The sequence below is a fragment of the Rana temporaria genome, chromosome 4 (assembly GCF_905171775.1).
Source record: "Rana temporaria chromosome 4, aRanTem1.1, whole genome shotgun sequence".
Taxonomy (NCBI): domain Eukaryota; kingdom Metazoa; phylum Chordata; class Amphibia; order Anura; family Ranidae; genus Rana; species Rana temporaria.
The window spans coordinates 112,034,964-112,055,057 of record NC_053492.1 but is presented as its reverse complement, the minus strand read 5'-3'; the positions used below and the strand labels follow the sequence as shown (position 1 = coordinate 112,055,057).

Genomic DNA, 20,094 nt, shown 5'->3' with positions numbered 1-20,094 from the left:
GGTTAGGTCATTAAAGTGGTATTAAAGGTTCGGCTTTTTAATAAAAAAAAACAAAAACTAACAAACATGTCATACGTGCCTGCTCTGTGTAGTGGCTTTGCACAGAGCAGCCCCAATCCTCTAACGTTGGTGCTCCTGGCTCCTTCCCCTTGGCCAGTGCCCCCAATAGCAAGCCGCTTGCTATGAGGGCACTGGTGCATGCTCGTCCCCGAGCAGTGCTCTATGCGTCCATAAAACACAAAGAGCGTGGCTCAGCCCCACCCCGCTCTCTCCTCAATGGCTCTGAGTGACTGCAGTGGGGGCCAATGAAAAGATGGAGTCCCAGGACAGCCGAGGCTCTCATGCACATCACTGGATCGAGAGGGGGCTCAGGTGAGTATTAGAGAGGGCTGTGGGGGGAGCAACACACAGAAGTTTTTTTTACCTTCATGCATTGAATGCATGAGGGTGAATAACCTTCAGCCTTTACATACAACCACTTTAAGAGCATGGATAGTTACCTATAAACCACCAGCAACTCCTGCACTGTAGCACCTGTGTGAAATTTATGGCAACACTTGCCAATAAATCTGTAAATCAAGCGTTACTCTATTGTGGGTTATTTTTGAATTATGAATTTTAAAAAAACATTTCATCCCGGCTAAACATACTTTTCCTGCATATAAAAACTGCTTAAAGAATGAGAGCATATAATGTTCCCCAATCCAATGTGTAACACCACCACAACCTGTGCAGTGTTTCCTTAGTAAGGCCCAGATTATAAGTTTTATCCTCCTCAACAGCAACATTGCTTTATTTGTATTAGCCATCACAGTATTCCCTCCCAGAGAGTCCATGCAAGTAGAAAACCTACAGTGACCACAATGATCATCAGTGAAACGTCCCACATTATGGGGAAACACAGACAGCGGTACCAATAAAAGTGGCATTGCTTGAAGTTACCTACCAAGTAAGGATCAAAAATCGCCGTCCCACTGGCATTTGAATAGTCTGTTGCATGAACAGATCCTGTAATACATTAAAAGATATGGTCATTTAAAAAAAAAAAATCCTTATATTTTGTTTCCAGTTTGCCTTACCTTATACATAAATCTATCCAAATTCCTAACTGTATGACAGATGTACATAGAGAGTAGGCTCACCTGGAGGCAGCCCTATTCTGCATTAAAGGATAGGTTCACCTTTGGAACATGTTATGTATCCCACCCATATTTAGGGTGGAATATGTAACATATTCCAGGTCCTGTCGCCTCTTCCACCGATCCTCCTTCACCTGTGACAGGGGGTGGGGGGTTCTTCTCCCTGCACTTGCTGTCCCTTTCATACTCCTGTAAATGAACTACAAGTACCATCTTCCACCATGGCAAATGGACCCGTAGCAATGGGCTGCTAAGGCACCGATGAGCACTCTTGTACTTCATTGAAAGCCAGAGGACATGTCAAACAGAAGACCTCTACAGAGGTACAGGCTAAAAGCCAGAGGACATGTCTACAGGAGCCCACATTGCCCCTGTGATATACTAATTGCAGGTGCAATGCTAACCAGGCAATATATAATGAAATGCACATTTTATTCTGCAAAGATATGTACATTTATTATTTTTTCCCTAAAGGTGAACTTATCCTTTAAAGCTACACCACCAAAGGTCTAAACATCTTTGTAAAGAAGCTGAAGACGGCCATGTGTCCGATTCCCAATCCAAAAACAGCAACGGAGAGTAACTAAGGCAGACTTGTTTGATGTCTAACTTTTCTCACAACCATGGCTACCCCACAGATACAATGCAATGATGCCACCCTTGGGCAGGAAGTGTATTACTGGCAGTATCACTAAGTGAAAAGAGAAAAAAAAAAAAAAAAAAACACACACACACACACCAACAACTTGGGCCCCTCTCACATGGGTCCATCCGTGAAGCAGGATCTGCTTGCTTAGCGAGCAAGGGATCTCTCTGCTGAGCAAGCAGATAACAGGTCGGTGTCCACAGCCTGCTCTTGTCTATGGGGCAATCGGGTGAAAATGAACCACCTGTCTATTGCCAACGGATAGGTCCCCCAGCCATCTGTTTTAGGCATACAGGATCGCATCCGATGGCAGCGAGTGTGAGCAGACATGTGTCCTTTGACATCCGCCCCTTCATAAAGAGACTGTAGGATCCAATCAGGTATGTCTAAAAAAAAAAAAAACTGACAGGTGGACCCGATCAGGTCGTCCATCGGATAGGGGCCTAATACAGCCACTAGGCCTGGTAAGCTGCAAAAGCTTAATATATAAATGATACATGATGTCTATAAATAAAAAAAATATATACAATTTTGGTTTTTGGGTTTACAATTGCTTTAAACACTTGCCAACCACCCGCAACGTACTGCAGACAGGCAGCCACTGTAGGCAACGCATACCCATATGTCGCTGCCTATTTCCGGGTTTCTGATTGTACATAGTGGGAGCCTGTCAGCAGGTGAAGGAGCCTGATTCACAGCTGGGACCTGCTGATCAGCCGTGTACAATTACAGCCCAGAGCTCTGTGTTGGCAAACAACACAGAGCTCTGTACAGAGGGAGGGATCAGAAACAGATCATAAGTAAAAAGGAGCACACGTTACACACATTACACATAGTAGGCAGGAACACTTTTAACCCCCTTGGTCGCCCTAAATGTTAACCCCTTCTCAGCCAGTGTCATTACTACAGTGACAGTAGAGCTGCACGATTCTGACTAAAATGAGAATCACAAGTGAATCTTTCAAACAGGGACACTTTCTAATGGGAAGCACACTGGCTAAGTGGTTAGCACTTTCGCCTAGCAGCACTAGAGTTGCTGGTTCGAATCCCAAAAACAGCACTACCTGCCTGGAGTTTGCATGCTCTCTCTGTGCCTGCGTCGGTTTCCTCCGGGTACTCCAGTTTTCTCCCAAACGCCAAAGAAATGCTGGTAGGTTCATTGACTCCGGTCTAAAATGGCCCTAAATGTGTACTGTATTAATGTGAGTTAGGAATTGTACGCTTAGTGAGGTTTAGGGACCGATTATACATACATACATACATACACACACACACACACACACACACGTAAATGGATGGTGTTATACATGTACCTGTAATAAATGACAGGGACAGGCCATCAATTAAAACCTGGCAGAGGTTCTAACCCCTCACTACTCTATCCAAAACCAGGGGGGGGGGGGGGGGGGAACAAAAAAACATTTTGGGTTTAGATAGATACTTTAGGAAATGTGGCTTAATAGAGCAACTTTTTTTTTTTTAATCAACAATAAACTGCCTTTTTTTAGGAATCATTGAAACCTCCTTTTTAATTCCCAGATGATTCTAAACAAGTAGAAGACAAGACAGATTTTACTGTAGTGTGAAGCAAGAAGACAGCTGGTTCATCCCACACGTAGTGGCCGATCTGTTCCACAGCATTACACAAAGGCTGAATGGGCCCATAACACCATGAACAGAGACAGATGGCAAAGTGACCCTTCGTACAGGGAGAGGCTATCATCATTTTTTTTTCTTTGTGGTCCATTTATCTTAGTTTGGATATAAATGAAGGAGATGTGTGCTGCATCTCCAATGATTCATTATCTGTGCCTTCCCTACAGTTACAGAAAAGAACTCAGTTGGGGTTAGAACAAGCATCACAGCCATCTGCCCACGTTCAAACAACTTGCGATGATGCTCATTACGAATATTTAATGCAAAAAAAAAAAAAAAATGCATAAAAAAAAAAAAAACACAGCACAGTGAATTTCTGTTTTTATAAAAGAGTCACTCTTGGGCCCTTTTAGAAATATACACAATATTTGCTAAAGTTATTTTTTTGGATATAAAGAAACTCAGAAATACACAGCAGGAGTATAAAATCTCTAAACCTGCATTTCATTTTGGTCATGTCATCTCTCATTCTCTCCTCTGCATGACAGTCCTAACCGCTGCATCTCGTCATTACTTTGGAGGATAATAGGATTTTTAGACAGCTTACCTGTAAAATCCTTTTCTTGGAGTACACCACAGGACACAGAGACTAAGGCCGGGATTCACATACCTGAGCGCATCTTTATGTCAGCGTAGCGCATCTCATATGCGCTACGCCGACGTAACACAGAGAGGCAAGTACAGTATTCACAAAGCACTTGCTCCCTACGTTGCGCCAGCGTAATGTAAATTCTTTGGCGCAAGCCGGCCTAATGCAAAGTAGGTGGAAGTGGGCGTGATCCATTTAAATGAAGTGTGACCCCCATGCAAATGATGGGCCGAACGAACGGCGCATGCGCCGTCCCGTGGACGCTCCCAGTGCGCATGCTCAGAATCACGTCGGAAAGAACTCCTAAGATACGTCGAATCACTGAACGTAACCTACGCCCAGGCCTATTCACGTAGTACTACGTAAACGACGTAAAATACAACGGCTGTTCCCGTGGTCCATACCTTTGCATGGGTTAGGCCTCCTATATGTGGAATAACTTTACACCGGACGTACGTCTTACGTAAACGGTGTATATTACTGCGACGGCCGCAAGTACGTTCATGAATCGGCATATCTCAGTCATTTGCATATTCGACGTGTAAATCAATGGGAGCGCCCCTTGCGGCCAGCGTAAATATGCGCCCAAGATACAACGGCGTGGTTGACCGTCTAACCTGCTTGTCCAGGTTTTGAGGGTTAAGTATACTGCCCGTAATTCTAGTATGTTGATGGGCAGACTCCTCTCGGTTTTGGCCCAGGATCCCTGGGCTGAAGCCTCTTCCAACACAGCTCCCCAGCCCCTTAGGCTGGCATTTGTAGATATCACCTTCCAGGTGACTGGAAGAAAGGATCTTCCTTTCCGTAGGTTCTTGGTTTGTAACCACCAACTGAAACTTTGGCGTACCTGTGAGGCCAGGCGCATGGGTAAATCCAGAGCCTGGATATTTCTGTGCCAGGCGGCTAAGATGCTGCCTTGAAGTAGTCTTGAATGAAACTGGGCAGAAGGGACGGCCTCGAACTAGGCTACCATCTTGCGTAAAAGCCTCATGGAAAGGCGGATTGAAGGTCTCTTCTTTGCCTTGACCTTATGGATCAGGTCTTTTAGCGATTTGATCTTTGATTCTGGTAAGAATACTCAGCTTTGGGCTGTGTCTATGATCATGCCCAGATACTTTACCCTTCTTTGGGCTTGTAGAGTGGATTTTTGCAAGTTTAAAAACCATCCTAAGTGCTCCAGGTATCTTATAGTGGTGAGCACTGCGTGGTCCAATCCTGCCACGGACTGATCTATTACAAGCAGATCGTCTAGATAGGCTGTTATCTTTATGCCTTGTGCTCTTAGATTGGCCAACAAAGGAGCTAGTACCTTTGTAAATACCCTGGGTGCTGTGGCCACCCCAAAGGGTAGGGCCACAAATTGAAATTGGCGATCTTCTACCGCAAACCTTAAAAACTTTTGGTGAGTGGGATGAATAGGTACATCAAGATATGCCTCCTTGATATCTATGGACGCCATGAATTCCCCGCCTTGTAGGGAGGCGGCTACTAATTGAATAGTTTCCATTCGGAAATGGCGAATGTTCAGAAACTGATTTAATGCTCTTAGATCCAGAATGGATCGGACGTCTCCATTCGGATTTGGGATCACAAAGAGGTTTGAGTAAAAACCTGAACCTCGCTCCTTTAGGGGTACCTCTGATCACCCCTCGGCATAGTAGGTGATCCAATCCTTTGAAAAAGAGTGCTCTTTTTAGAGGATCCTTGGAGAGTCTTGAGCTTCGGAACTGGGAAGATGGGATTTCCTGAAATTCCAACTTGTACCCCAGGGATACTGGGGATACTACCCATCTGTCCTGAATTTCCGTCTGCCATGCCGCTGAAAACTGACAAAGCCGTCCCCCCACTCAGCCGAGCGGGGGCGCCTCTTCATGCAGAGGCTTTGGGGTTCTGCTTATTAACTTTTGAGCCCCACTGCTTCTTGTTTCTTTGGGCCTGGTCTTCCTTGGTCTTTGTGGCTGGCTGGAAATGGCGAAGTAGATTTAACAGGAGACGGGGAGAGAGAACCTTTGTTTTTCTTCTTCTCTGGTAATAGCGTAGTTTTTTTTCGCTAGATATATTTTGGATATACTTTGCCAAATCCTCCCCAAAAAGGCGTTCTCCATGAAAGGGGAAATTCGCCAGAAGCTTTTTACAGGGTGCCTCTGCAGACCAATGCTTTAGCCAAAGGATTCTGCGCAGGATAGAATCTCTCATAGCATCTATTGTAAAGCATAACGCTTTAGGCAAATCTTCCCAAGCCTTGGACTGCTCTGGAGTCAATTCCTTCAGTCCCTCTTTTATCTGGTCTTTGATGACCTGACACTTGCCTACTGCTGCAACCGCAGGTTGGGGAACGGATCCTGCAAGCAGGAAGGAAGATTTAAACAAAGATTTCAGATTTTTCTCTAAAGGATCCTTGAATACCTGTACGTCATCCACTGGACAAGTCAGGTTCTTATTTACAGAAGATATAGCTGCATCTACAGCAGGCAGACTAAATTTCTTTGTAAACTCTTCCTTCATGGGATAAAAAAATATTAAACTTGTTAGGAGGAGAGAAAGGTTTGTCTGGGTGTAACCAGTTTGAAAACATTAGCTTTTTTAGCAATGGATGAATGGGCTTGTTAAAGACCTCTGTAGGGTCTTTAACAAGCCCAAGGAGGAGACAGGTGATTCAGTTAACGCCCAAGGAGGTAACCTGAATGTAGTACGTACGACTTCAGCGTAATATTGTACCTGCTACTTTAGCATCTGAGATGCAGAGAAGGGTTCCTCTGAAAAGCCTGATCCATCCGACTCCTCTGCAGGTGAAATCTCATCCTCATCCTTGTCCCCCTTCATATCTGTCTGAAAGAGGATCAATAATCAGTGAAGGAGATCTGCTTTGCTTTCTGTCCGTCTTGGAGGACTGAGCGATTCACTTGGCGATCTGACCTTCTAGTGTTCCCATGGCTGCAAAAAAAGTGTCTTCAGTGACATATGCAGACCCAGGTGCCAATGAAAAAACTCCTGAACGTGGCGACGGCTCCTCCTGAACTGGTAAATCAATGGTTACAGGGGAGGAAGGTACCGAGCAGGTGCGGCCAGAGCCTTCTGTCTCAGGCGGCGCCGTTTTCTTGCTCCTAGTCCCTGATCCCTTTTTAGTGGAAGACATATTATTGAGCAAGACGCCGAGGTACCAAAATGCATCTACTGCTGTGCCGAGTTTACCAATTTAGGTATGCAACTTCAAACACACAGACTAATGCATAGAGTGGGTGTCTCTCATATGGTAGTGCCCTACCAGCCACCTAGAGTTAGCGTGCCCCCAAAGCTGCTGTGTCCCGTGGGATCTCTGCTGCTGCTGGCCTCCAGGATGCATCTTTTGCCTCAATAAAAGTTCCACTTCCTTAAAAACGGCGTGCACGCCTCTTCCTGCTCCCCTCCCCCTCCTGGGGGCTTCTTATCCGGCATCTGAGGAGGAGTGCAGCGGTGCCATGTCTTTAGCAGAGCTCTGCAGCGGAGGAATTGTGCTTGTCCAAAGGATCAGACACTGTCTGAATGAGGTGAGACAAAACTCAGCTCTTTACTCCCTTTAGTGGCCCATTTTGAGAAGACACCCCATAAAATTTGGAAAAACGTCCTTCCGAAAATCCTTAGGCTCCTTTTTCTCTTACCTTCATCCCCGTTGCAGGTTTTTCTGCTGAAATATTTTTCAAACAGTACCAATCTTCAACCCTCTTTGCAGGCTTTGTGTCCCAAACCTTCAGGGATACGAGTTTCCTATTTAAAGGAGACTTCCCCCTGGAAGACTCTGACCAGGACTTTAAGTCTAAATACAAAAAGTGCTGGAGCTCAGAGCCCAGTCCTCCGACGAGAGACATTACAGGTGACGCCTCTTTGCAGGAGGCTCGGATCCATTCCACTTTTGGTATAGCTTCATAGCCTCTTGGATGGATCCAAAAAAGGCATAGCTCCTTAGCCCCGAAGGGTCTGTTTTAGCAGAGCTTTCCTTAGCACTTCTCCACGCGTCCTACACCTTAGACACTGGTGAAAAAACTGAGGTACTTCCCGAATGCGAGGGGCTATATGGAGGGGAACTGACTCCAAATGGTTGTGCCAGTGTCCAATCACATCTGGTGAGCATATAACCCATTATGTAAAGACTTAGTCTATGTGTCCCATGGTGTACGATAAAATGTATTTTTATTTTTAAGTAATAAAATGTTGGTGCAATTATTGCCATAATCATCTTTCATCATAAGAAAAGGTAATATTATGTGTTAAATACACACACACAGTCTTACCATATACGTTACAATCTGACCATACAATTTTTGTACAATCAACTCTGGATTTACTATAAACAAGGACCTTCTTAATCTGTCCAACCAATTTGAATTTAAAGGGGTTGTAAAGGTTATTTAATTTTTAAAATAGGTTCCTTTAACCACTTCAGCCCCGGACCATATTGCTGGTCAAAGACCAGAGCACTTTTTGCGATTCAGCACTGCGTGGCTTTAACGGACAATTGCGTGGGGGCACTCATGCATGCGTGCTCCCGTGTCCTGCCTCTAGTGACACAGACAGCAGGACTCGGCCCCGCCCCAATGGCTGCACTGCTATCAATCTATCCAATAGGGACCTGAGACACCGGCTGGAGCTGGTGTGCTCGTCCCCATCGCTGGAAAGACCAATTCAGGCAAGTAAAAGGGGTGCTCTGGGAGACAGCTGCATCATAGGAGGGTTCTGCACCATTTTTGGTATGAAATCAATGCAATTTTAGCCGTACAAACTGTATGGCTGAATTTGCATTGCATGCGATATGCACAGCAATATGGTGCAAATCACATGCAATGTCTGGCATCACTTTTGTGTGAACCCAGCCTTGGGCATAGTTTGTGCACTGAAAAAGTATTCCTACCTCTTGAAATTTACCATATTTTTTCATGTTGCAACCAAATTGTAAATGTATTTTATTGGGATTTTATGTGATGGACCAACACAAAGTGACACATAATTGTGAAGTGGAAGAAAAATGATAAATGGTTTTCAATTTTTTTTTTTTTTTTTTACAAATAAATGTGTGAAAAGTGTGGCGTGCATTTTGTATTCAGCCCCCCGAGTCAATACTTTGTAGAGCCACCTTTCTCTGCACTTACAACTGCAAGTCTTTTTGGGGATGTCTCTACCAGCTTTGCACATCTAGGCCCGGATTCACGTAGCACTTACGTCGAAGTATCTCGAGATACGCCGTGTAAGTGTAAATGTGCGCCGTCGTATCTGTGCGCCTTGCCCACAGAACTAGATATGCCTGAAAATAGGCTTCTTCTGACCGACGCAAGTTTCCTACGCCGTCGTATCGTGGGCGCATATTTACGCTGGTGCAAGGGGCGCTCCCATTGATTTACGATTCGAATATGCAAATGAGTGAGATACGCCGATTCACGAACGTACTTGCGCCCGGCGCATTAATATACGCGGTTTACGTAAGACGTACGTCCGGCGTAAAGTTATTCCCCATCTATGAGGCGCAACTCATGCAAAGGTATGGACCAGGGAACAGCCGTCGTATTTTACGTTGTTTACGTAGTAGTACGTGAATAGGGCTGGGCGTAGGTTACGTTCACATCGTAGGCAGTGATTCAACGTATCTTAGGGAGTATTTGACGTGATTCTGAGCATCCGCACTGGGACGGCGCATGCGCAGTTCGTTCGGCCCATCATTTGCATGGGGTCACGCTTAATTTAAATGGATCACGCCCACTTCCACCTACTTTAAATTAGGCTGGCTTACGCCTACGAATTTACGTTACGCCGGCGCAACGTTGGGAGCAAGTGCTTTGTGGATACTGTGCTCGCCACTCTGCGCTACGTCGGCGTAGCGTATATTCGATATGCTACGCCGGTATAACTATGCGCCGTTGTATGTGAATCCGGGCCCTAGAGAGTGAAATTTCTGCCCATTCTTTGCAAAATAGCTCAAGCTCTGTCAGATTGGATGGAGAGCGTCTGAACAGCAATTTTCAAGTCTTGTCAAAGATTCTCAATTAGATTTAGGTCTGGACTTTGACTGGGCCATTCTAACACATGAATATGCTTTGATCTAAACCATTCCATTGTAGGTCTGGCTGTATGGTTTAAGGTTTTTGTCCTGCTGGAAGGTGAACCTCCGCCCCAGTCTCAAGTCTTTTGCAGACGCTAACAGGTTTTCTTCTAAGATTGCCCAGGAAACAATGATTGAGTTTGGAGCTTTTGAATTTCTGGAAAATATCGGGGAACAGATGGGAGGAACTTCCGGATTATACCAGAGATGACCTTTGGAGGTGCTGGAGATACCATCACCCTTACCTTTGCCTATTTGACCCATTTCTGAGAGGTTTTGGGTCCACGCCACACGGTAAGAGTACCCATCTTTTACCTTTTCTGGATTTATGTTTATACACATATTGTTTTTATCATCAAGATTGCCATCATCATCACTGTTCCATGCCTCATATCTCACCTTGCTGGCGAGGATTACACCTGATTGACATCATTAACCGTTTACATGGACCCTTTTCTGAAGTGACTCATGACCACTTTTCATAATACTTTTTAATATTGGAATACATTTATTGTCACTTGGTTTTTCACGCATATTTACTTGCTGCCGCAAGTATATTGTTTACACACTATTTATATATTTTGTGCATATTTGGTCACACCTTTTTTGTACATGTTCACATCATGACCACATAGGTCTAGATTTATTCATTAGCACAATTTTATATTTTACTTTTTTCACATATTATCTGTATGTTGTGTGCTAGCAGCTGCCCTCTTTGTCTTTAGCAGTGCGGTTTTCTCTCCCCTATTTTTCCACTAGATTTTAGTTAGGGGTATCAGAGTAAAGGGGGCTGAATACAAATACACACCACACTTTTCACATATTTATTTGTAAAAATAATTGAATGATTTAGCATTTTCCTTCCACTTCAAAATTATGTGCCACTTTGTGTTGGTCTATCACATAAAATCCCAATAAAAATTTACGTTTTTATTTATAACATGACAAAAATGTGGAAAATTTCAAGGGGTGTGAATACTTTTTCAAGGCACTGGAATACTCAATTTTAAGGAAATGAAAAAAATCATATTTCCTATGTATGCACGCTCATTTACCGTAGGGATAGATGGCACCACATTTTGTGAGTAGTCTCCTAAGTGTATTTCACATTAATGGTAATGCTTTCCATCCTCTGAAAAGCAATCTGCAGTGGTGGAGGGAGGTGTTTGTGGGGAGAGGAATCTCCATACATGGGTTATTGAAGAGCAGTAAATACCTAGTTGGATATCAAACCCTGCCTCTCTGTTACACTTAAGAAAAAAAAAAAAAACAGAGAGTTTGCCTTGTATTAACAGGGTATGAACATTTTTTCAGGTACTAGACAGGGTTGCTTACTGCTTTCATATACAAACCACTCACCATCTGTGAGTTTATACAGCAGCCATGTATCGATGGTCCCAAAAGAACAGTTCCCCTCATCTGCTGCTTGCCGTACCTGCAAGGATAACAGAGTTAGGTTTGTGCTTTTTGGAAATTTCACATTAAGGATTTTCAAAGTGATGCTGGGTAAAAAACAAACAAAACAATAAACAAAACAAAAAAAACACACAATTATTTGGTGGATTCCATTTATGCACATATTAAGGCAAAAACCACCTAACTACTTACATTCAACCCCACTGCTAAGCTTTGCATAAAAAAAAATCCCAGCTTGGTCAAGTTCCTATTAAAAACGTTCACCTCGGTCTCCTTTCATTCCTATAGTTGGTCCCTACACCTGGCAGCCCCAGCCATTCATAGGAGTATGGACCTGGCCATAGGAATGAATGAAGGAAGCAGTATGCACACATAGGGGGGTTATTTACAAAAAACAAATCCACTTTCCACTACAAGTGCAAAGTGCACTTGAAATTTCACTGAAAATGCACTTGGAAGTGCAGTCGCTGTAAATCTGAGGGGTAGATCTTAAATGAGGGGAAGCTCTGCCGATTTTATTATCCAATCATGTGCAAGCTAAAATGCGTTTTTTTATTTTCCTTGCATGTCCCCCTCAGATCTACAGCGACTGCACTCACAAGTGCACTTTCAGAGCAATTTCAAGTGCACTTTGCACTTGTAGTGCAAAGTGGATTCGCCTTTCGTAAATAACCCCCATAGTGCAAGCTTGCCATGGCCAAGAATTATTTTTGGTAAGTATTTAGGCATGTGGCATTCACCGAAGGGGTGGAGGAAGACAACTTCACTTATAATTGGCCAAATTTAAAAGAAGATAATTATACTAAAATAAATGAAATGATAAATTACCTTTGTCATGCGTTATACCCATATTTAAGGTGTAACATGCAACTTCCTCCCGCCTACTTCTCCCCATGCGACAACGGGCAGGGATCAATAAAAAAAAAAAAAAGAGAGTGGCAATGCAGAACTCCACCCCCACTGCCGCATCATTCCTTCAGAGTGTCCTGTGAATGAATGAACTACAACGGCTATCTGCCATTGCAGCAGTCAGGCTGTAGTTCTCAAGGAACTGTGAGGGTGCTGGTGAGCACTCTCATAATTCATTGATCCTTCCTGCTCTTCAGCAACTGTCTGCCCATATGGGAGGTACAGGCAGACAGCTATAATGAGAGTTGTCAGGGTCCTGGCATTGCACCTGTGAGACTGACCATGGGTGCAATGCTCTCTGGACTCCTATGGTTATATAAAAATAAAAAAATAAAAAAAAAAAAGAATAAATAAGCCTCCCCTCTTTAGAAATATGTGTTTTCCCCCCTAAAAGGTGAACTTAGCCTTTAAACTGGCTGTACAAAAAAAAAAAAAAAAAAAAAGCGTTGTTTTGCACATTGCTTGTTTTGTCAGAACTCTGGAATCCAGATTGCCCTGGAGATATCTCTGACATCAATCCACTATGCTTTTCCTTATGTGAGATCAGGACCCAAAATGGAGAACAGAGACTTACTAAGGACCACATTTTATAATCAGCTACAGCTGACAGAACAGATCAGTCATCATAGAGCAGAAGCTTTATTAGCAATCCAATCAGTGACATGAATTACAGTGCAAGTACATAGAGCCACTGCGTGCACTTCAATGGTGACATGAAACATCAACTACATAGTGGAAGCAGCATCTAAATACACAGGATCATGCACACGGGGAGGGAAGAAAGCGTCCATGGTCACAGCATTCATATACCTATAGCAGCGGTTTGCTATTCAGCACCTTTATTATTGGTTGTCAGGAAAAGCATCTAGTGGTTGATATGAAGGTGCAGCTTTTATTCCCAATCCAGACCTCTTCTGAGATCATTGTTTATTTATGGTGTGACATGGGATGCAACATTCAATAACACCTTCCACTCGTTTGTCAGATGCTTCAGTCTCAACCAGAAAGTATGGCCTATGTAAAATGTTAAGGCTCCATTCATACCTGAGTGTACTGGAATCGCAGGCAGAATGGTGCGTTTCTGCTCGCAATTTCAGAATCGCAACAAAACAAGAATGCGTTTGCGATGCCGTTATTTCTTAATGGCACCCCCAAGCATGGCGTGATTTTGGAAGGATTTTTGCTGCAATTAATCATGGCAAAATTTAGTACATGAGCTTGCAATTTAAACAAACATTCATTTAATAATGTAATAGTGATTATTGCATTAATTTGCGTCTTTTACATCTGCTTAGAAATCAGCTTTTAGGAGGACACCTGCGAAAGAGAACAGTGGCAATCAATGGCTCTAAAACTGAAAGCTGGTTTACAGAAGTATGGAAAGATTTTTTTTTTTTCTTGAATCGTACATATTTACCTAGGTGGAGCAATGCTGCATCTGTCCCCCGTCTGCTCCAACACTGAGAACCGAGCAATCAAACACTGCTGATCATTCAGGTTTTCACATCTCCATGAGCAGAGAGCTAATGACTGTCAGTTAAAACAACAACTACAACTCCACCATTAGTGAGTGGAGGAACCTAACCACACCATGAAGATAGAAGATTTTCCTACCTGCCTTCATGAATGCTACACAAAATGTTTGGGCTATGGGTCACCTGAATCAATTTTTCCATTTCTGCCAAACTCCAGCTTCTCTTTTGATTATCACAAGGGATTTTCATCTGCAATTTGTGTTGAAATCAAATCGACCCACCAGCCGGGTAAACCGCCCCCCCCCCCCCCCCAGCCCCCCTTCTCTGCTACCTTACTTATCCTCTTCTTCATTGTTGCTTTATTTTCCCCATTGTGTGGCTTTCCACTTTTGCTTTCTTACTCTATTTTTGTGCAGGTTATGGCAACCGGTCAGCAAGGACCCTTGGATTAACCTTGTCCTTTGCCCTGCATCACAAGGGGACATTATACTTATTTAGAACATATCACTAGGTCTTAGGTAGTGACCTGGGTTCCACATTGCTAGACTTTCTGGGCTCCTAAGGCACCATTTGCAGTTTAATATAAAAGTGAAGACTTCCGGCGCTGTCTAATGGGCTGGGAGGGAGGACTGCAGCAGTACCTATGGATCTGATTCTAACAGAAAAAGTGATAATAAAAAAGTGGTAGCTGCGCTGTGGGGAAAGGGGTAGGAGAAGGAGGGGGAGGAGGAAGGGGGTGAAAGGATCGTGGGTAGACTAGATAGTGAAACAAGAGGTATCTAAATGATACTGCAATGAACAATACAGATAAATGTGCAGTGAACAAACACCTGTATGCTATAATAATTAGCAGTGAAGGTACATAGTATAAATGTTACTACATATATAGACACCCAAAACTGCATATAATATAATGTGAAAAATGGTGCAACAAAAAAAATCAAAAAAATCACACATGTGATTAATTCCTATCCATAGATGAAGACCAGATGTAAAAGTCCAGTAATTGCTCCACAGAGCAGTGTCTAGATGAAACACCTTCACCCAAGATGCAGCATGCCAGGATGTGTACTAGCAGCTCACCTCACGGCTGTTTGTCCACACAGCTAACAAAGACACTGTTCAGAGCTGGATAAGTGGGCTGGTAAACACCTCCTCCTAGTTCCTGAGACAGCTCCCAGCAGCCAATATGTGTCATGGAAAAGAGAAGGTACATACAAGGTGCATATAGTGTGACACTGAGGGAACCTCAAAAGAAGGTGAAGTCTTGAGAAAATGCACTCACATAAGTAAAAAGACAGCGGGCATCAATCTACGAGTGCCGAACACGTATCCCCCTCAGAGTGTCAGCCTTTTTTACTATTTGCAGTTTGCTGGCATACTGGGTTTGTATACTGTACCTTATTTTAATGCAAAGTGTATTGATGTGGTCTGTTTTCCTGTACTACAAGATCATGAAACCCAAATATAAAAAATAAAATAAAAAATAATTTGAACAAAAATAGACCATAACCATAGAATTATTTCTGGTATAGACTTTTGCTGGTATCTTCTTACCTCTGGAATATTCTGCAATACCCAGACCAGACGCAAGGAAACATGTTGAGTAGTAAAGTTGATTAAGCTGGCTGCTAGGAATCTTTTCCTTCGGGTGAAGAAGTAAAGAAACTTGCAAGATCCATGAAGTGCCTACAAGAAAAATAACAACAGGGAAACATGTAAACATAATGCAGACATCAAAAATACCCAGCATGTACTGGCATAAAACAAACATCAATACATCCCTACGCGTTTCACAAGCCCCGGCTCGCTTCTTCAGGGGAGGATGCATAAATGTTGAGAATGCTCTGTCTCTAAAAAATGTCATACGAGTACAGTGTTGCAATTGTCTTTCAACGTGTGACAGCACTGAAAGCCGAAAAATTGGCCTGGTCAGGAAGGAGGTAAAAGTGCCCGGTATTGAAGTGGTTAATGCCAGGATTACTGGTGGCACATGTAGGGTGGTTCACCAACAAATAAATCTAAAAGGACCCATCTTAAATCTGGAAAGGCCTGCATTTAGCAGTTCCTGGAACGTGATACCAGCCTTACTGTGCCGTTATTGCAGGCACTTTGTCATTTCTGAAGTACTTTAGTGCAAAGCAAAAGGCCATTTGGCAATTATCCTGGGGTAGCTTTGTACAGTGCCTGAAAAAAGTATTCATACCCCATGAAATTTTCCACATTTTGTCATGTTACAACCAAAAACATAAATGTATTTTATGTGATAGACCAACACAAAGGGGCACATAATTGTGAAGTGGAAGGAAATTGATAAATAGTTTTCCAAATCAATATCTGAAAAGTGTGGTGTGCATTTGTGTTCCAACTGCCTTCAGAAGTCACCAAAATGACACAAGACCAGCTTGCAGATGACCCTCTCCCTATGCCATCTCATGACACAGAAAATCGGTGGGGTACAATAAATTGCCTCACCTTTTTAATGTAAGCAAATGCCTCATCATTAGAAACCTCCGGTGATACCTACTGTCAAAGAATGGTTACTGAAAGTGCAAGATATTATGGAGGCTGGAGGAGTGGAGACATCGATGTGCTCACACGTACACAAAATTTTACAATTGTTGGGCCATGTGTTTATGTGGTTAGACCTTCTTTCCTCTGACTTGTATAAACAATTAATGTTGCAAGGATGTATTCTTGCTTCACCACAATTTTTATTCAAGTACTTTCTAGAGCAGTGGTTCTCAACCCTTCTAGTACCGTGACCCCTTGATAATATTTCCCATGTTGTGGGGCCGCCTAACAGTAGAATTTTTGTAGCGTGGGTTGTCAGCACCCAAGGCAAGAAAAGTATTTTGCGCCCCCTAACCCAGGGATATTTAGGGCTCCCTGAGCCCCTTCCGCTAGTACAATATTAAAACCCCTTATGGTACATTTTAGGATTTACCCCTCTCTCTATGTTCTCCTTTCTTTCCCTTTTATCTCTCTATCTTAATTTTTTTTCCCCCCCATCCCTCTTTCTAGCCATCTTTCCTGTTCTCTTATTCTTCCTCTCCCTTCCATGTATTCTCTATTTTTATATGTTTTTCTTCTCTTACTCCTTGGGGGGGGGGGGGGGAATAATTGGCAGTGCTGGCGGGAAGTTCTGATCAGCCAACTTGGGTTCTCTTGATCAAGGTCATCTGCTGATCTGAGAACTGTAGTGGGGACTTTAAATGGCAACTCTAATCACAGGTAGTGTTACTCACCGTGTCTCCAGATCTGTAGTGTCTAGCAGCAGTGACACCAATGCCGAAATCAGGAGATAGGGTCTCCTCCAGCCCCTCACACTTCACATTTCTCACCAGTCAGCTGACCTCTAGTCTCTGCCTGCCCCACAGCCATGCCACAGGCTCCAGGGACTGCCCTGCTGGGCGGCTGCGAAAAGGCTGTGAGGTTCAGGAACACCCACAGGATTTGGTGACCCCTGGCAAATTGTCATTTGACCCCCGAGGGGTCCCAACCCCCAGGTTGAGAACCACTGTTCTAGAGGCATGTTGAGCAGGAACTGTGTGATTATACCGTTTTATGATCTTAGAAGCTTTATTGCATCTCCTCCACCCCCCCTCTTTCCGTAGAGTAGGTAGGGGAACCTACCTTCCCTCCCCCATCCCTTTGGGTAGTCCTCATAGCTTTCTACCCCTCCTTCCTGTTTTCCCCCTATTCCCCCCCCCCTTCTATATTACCACTCATTATTTCTATATTTGTTGATGGGTTTCCGAACTTATCTAGTCTATGGATTGACAGTTATTTGCCCTTCTTTTTGTAGACAACTTGCAGGTTACTTGGGGAATGTACATTTTTTTCCATCTTTTGTTGTATTTGGAAATAGAAATATAAAAATAAAGATTTAAAGGAAAAAAAAAAAAAGTCACCAAATTAGTAAATAGAGTCAACCTCTAATTTTATCTCAGTATAAATACAGCAGTGTATTAGATAACCCTGGGGAGAAAAAAAAAAAAAAAAAAAAAAAGAAGGAGGGGGGGGGGGGGGAAGCATCATGAAGGCCAAGGAACACCCAAGACATGTCAGGGATAAAGACATTGTGGAGAAGGGTTAGGTTATAAAATATCCCAAGCTTTGAACATCTCACAGAGCACAGTTCAATCCATCATCCAAAAATATAAAAAACAAAAACTGCAAACCTACCAAGACTTGGCCGTCCACCTAAACAAGTTATGGCAAACTTTGGCACCCCAGATGTTTTGGAACAAAATTTTCTATGATGCTCATGCACTCTGCCAAGGTTCACTATCACTGACCTAAACTGACAGGCCGGGCAAGGAGAGTATTAATCAGAGAAGCAGCCAAGAGGCCCATGGTAACTCTGGAGGAACTGCAGAGATCCACAGGACAACTACTAGTCATGCACTCCACAAATCTGGCCTTTATGGAAAAGTGGCAAGTAGAAGTCGTCCTGTTTTCAAGAAGCCATGTGGGAAACACAGCAAACATGTGGAAGAAGGTGCTCTGGTCAGAGGAGATCAAAATTTGACTTTTTGGCCTAAAAGCAAAAGCTATATGGCACGGAAAACCAACACTGCACATCACCCTGAACACACCATCCCCACCGTGAAACATGGTGGTGGCAGCATCATGTTGTGGGGGTGCTTTTCTTTAGCAGGGACCGGGAAGCTGGTCAGAGTTGATGGGAAGATGGATGGAGCCAAATACAGGGAATTCTTAGATGAAAACCTGTTTGAGTCTGCAAAAGACTTGAGACTGGGGCTGAGGTTCACCTTCCAGCAGGACAATGACCCTAAACATACAGAACTACATTTTCCTTCCACTTCATCTTAGTCCATCACATAAAATCCCAACATACATTTATGTTTTTAGTTTTAACATGACAAAATGTGGAAAATTTCAAAAGGTGTATGAATGCTTTTTCAAGTTACTGTAATAATAATATTTATTCATCTGCAAATGTGGCAAAATTGTATGGCGGTATGTGCAGAAATAGCTAAATGCAATTACACATAATAGAGCAGAGGGTACATCGACTATGACTATGTGCCTTAAAAGCAATAATTAATTTATTGCAGTTATTGGTATAGTGTTGGTGCCAAATCAAACAAACATTATTTTATCTCAACTCTAGGCATTTCATAGACCATTGCTGCCCTCCCTGTAGTGTTTGTTGTTCTTTATTGTATAAAACAAATTAAAAGGGACACTAAAGGTTAGTTCTTGTGGGCGCGCTCCCGTGATACAGCCAGCGGCTATACCCGCTGACTGTAGCACTCAGCCCTGCCCCCGGCGTGCCGCATCATTGGATGAGATTGACAGCAGCGCGAGCCAATGGCTGCGCTGCTATCAATCCATCCAGTCTAGCCAATCAACGGCCAGACTGAGTGGAGAAGAGGACGTCAGGGGCGAGCGCAGCAGGTAAACGGGCCCATGTAAGTAAAAAGGGGGGCTGGAGGGCCGTGATTGCCATGTTATTTTTCACCTTAATGCATAGGATGCATTAAGTGAAAAAAAAAAAACACACAAACCTTTACAACCCCATTAAAAGTCAGAAGAATCAGACCCCCCCCCCCCCCCCCTTATACTATTGGCATCAAACGTAAAAGACGTACACAGATAACGGTTGGTTGGATAATACCAGACTGCCTTCAGGTATAATTTTTCTAAACAGGCAAAAAAACAAACTGGCACTTTAATATGTCATGCTCATGCAATCAGCTTGTGGTTTCCCCTAGCTCTCTCGACACTGGGACTTATCAGGTGATTATAAGAGGTAGTCTCTCCTTCTTAATACATAGTGAAAATGTAGTTATTATAATGTATGGGGGTACAAAAATCTGTAACAAAAAGTTATACAATTGTTATAATAAGTTTCACATTTTAGGTGGACTGATTGTTTAACTGAGAAAAACCCCCAGAAAAAAAAAAACACAGTATTTCACATAATATCCAGCAAGAAACAATGATCTTGTATGGGGCGGATGTCTGTTTAAACATTTTTTTTATTTTTTTTGGTGGGAAGGAAAGTTGCAGGTCTGGTGCTCAAATGCATGTGGGTGGAGCACGAATACCAACAAGTTGCTATGCATCATATACTGCTGTAATTTCCGAAATTTCCTGTTGATGAATAGTTTATTTTGTTATTACATTGTGATAATTTGTCAGTTTAAAAAAAGGAAGCGTTT

General features: G+C 43.1%; 1 protein-coding gene across 2 annotated transcripts in view; it reads right to left on the bottom strand.

The window, feature by feature from the left end:
* GK5 (glycerol kinase 5) overlaps positions 1-20,094 on the bottom strand; it is a 63,934-nt gene that overhangs the window by 16,464 nt on the left and 27,376 nt on the right. For both annotated transcript variants that reach the window (XM_040348787.1, XM_040348788.1), the window contains exons 5-7: positions 15,458-15,589; positions 11,460-11,535; positions 947-1,008 (exon numbers count right to left, since the gene is read on the bottom strand). In XM_040348787.1, coding sequence (XP_040204721.1) covers positions 947-1,008; positions 11,460-11,535; positions 15,458-15,589 — 270 coding nt within the window. The remainder of the gene's footprint in view (positions 1-946; positions 1,009-11,459; positions 11,536-15,457; positions 15,590-20,094) is intronic.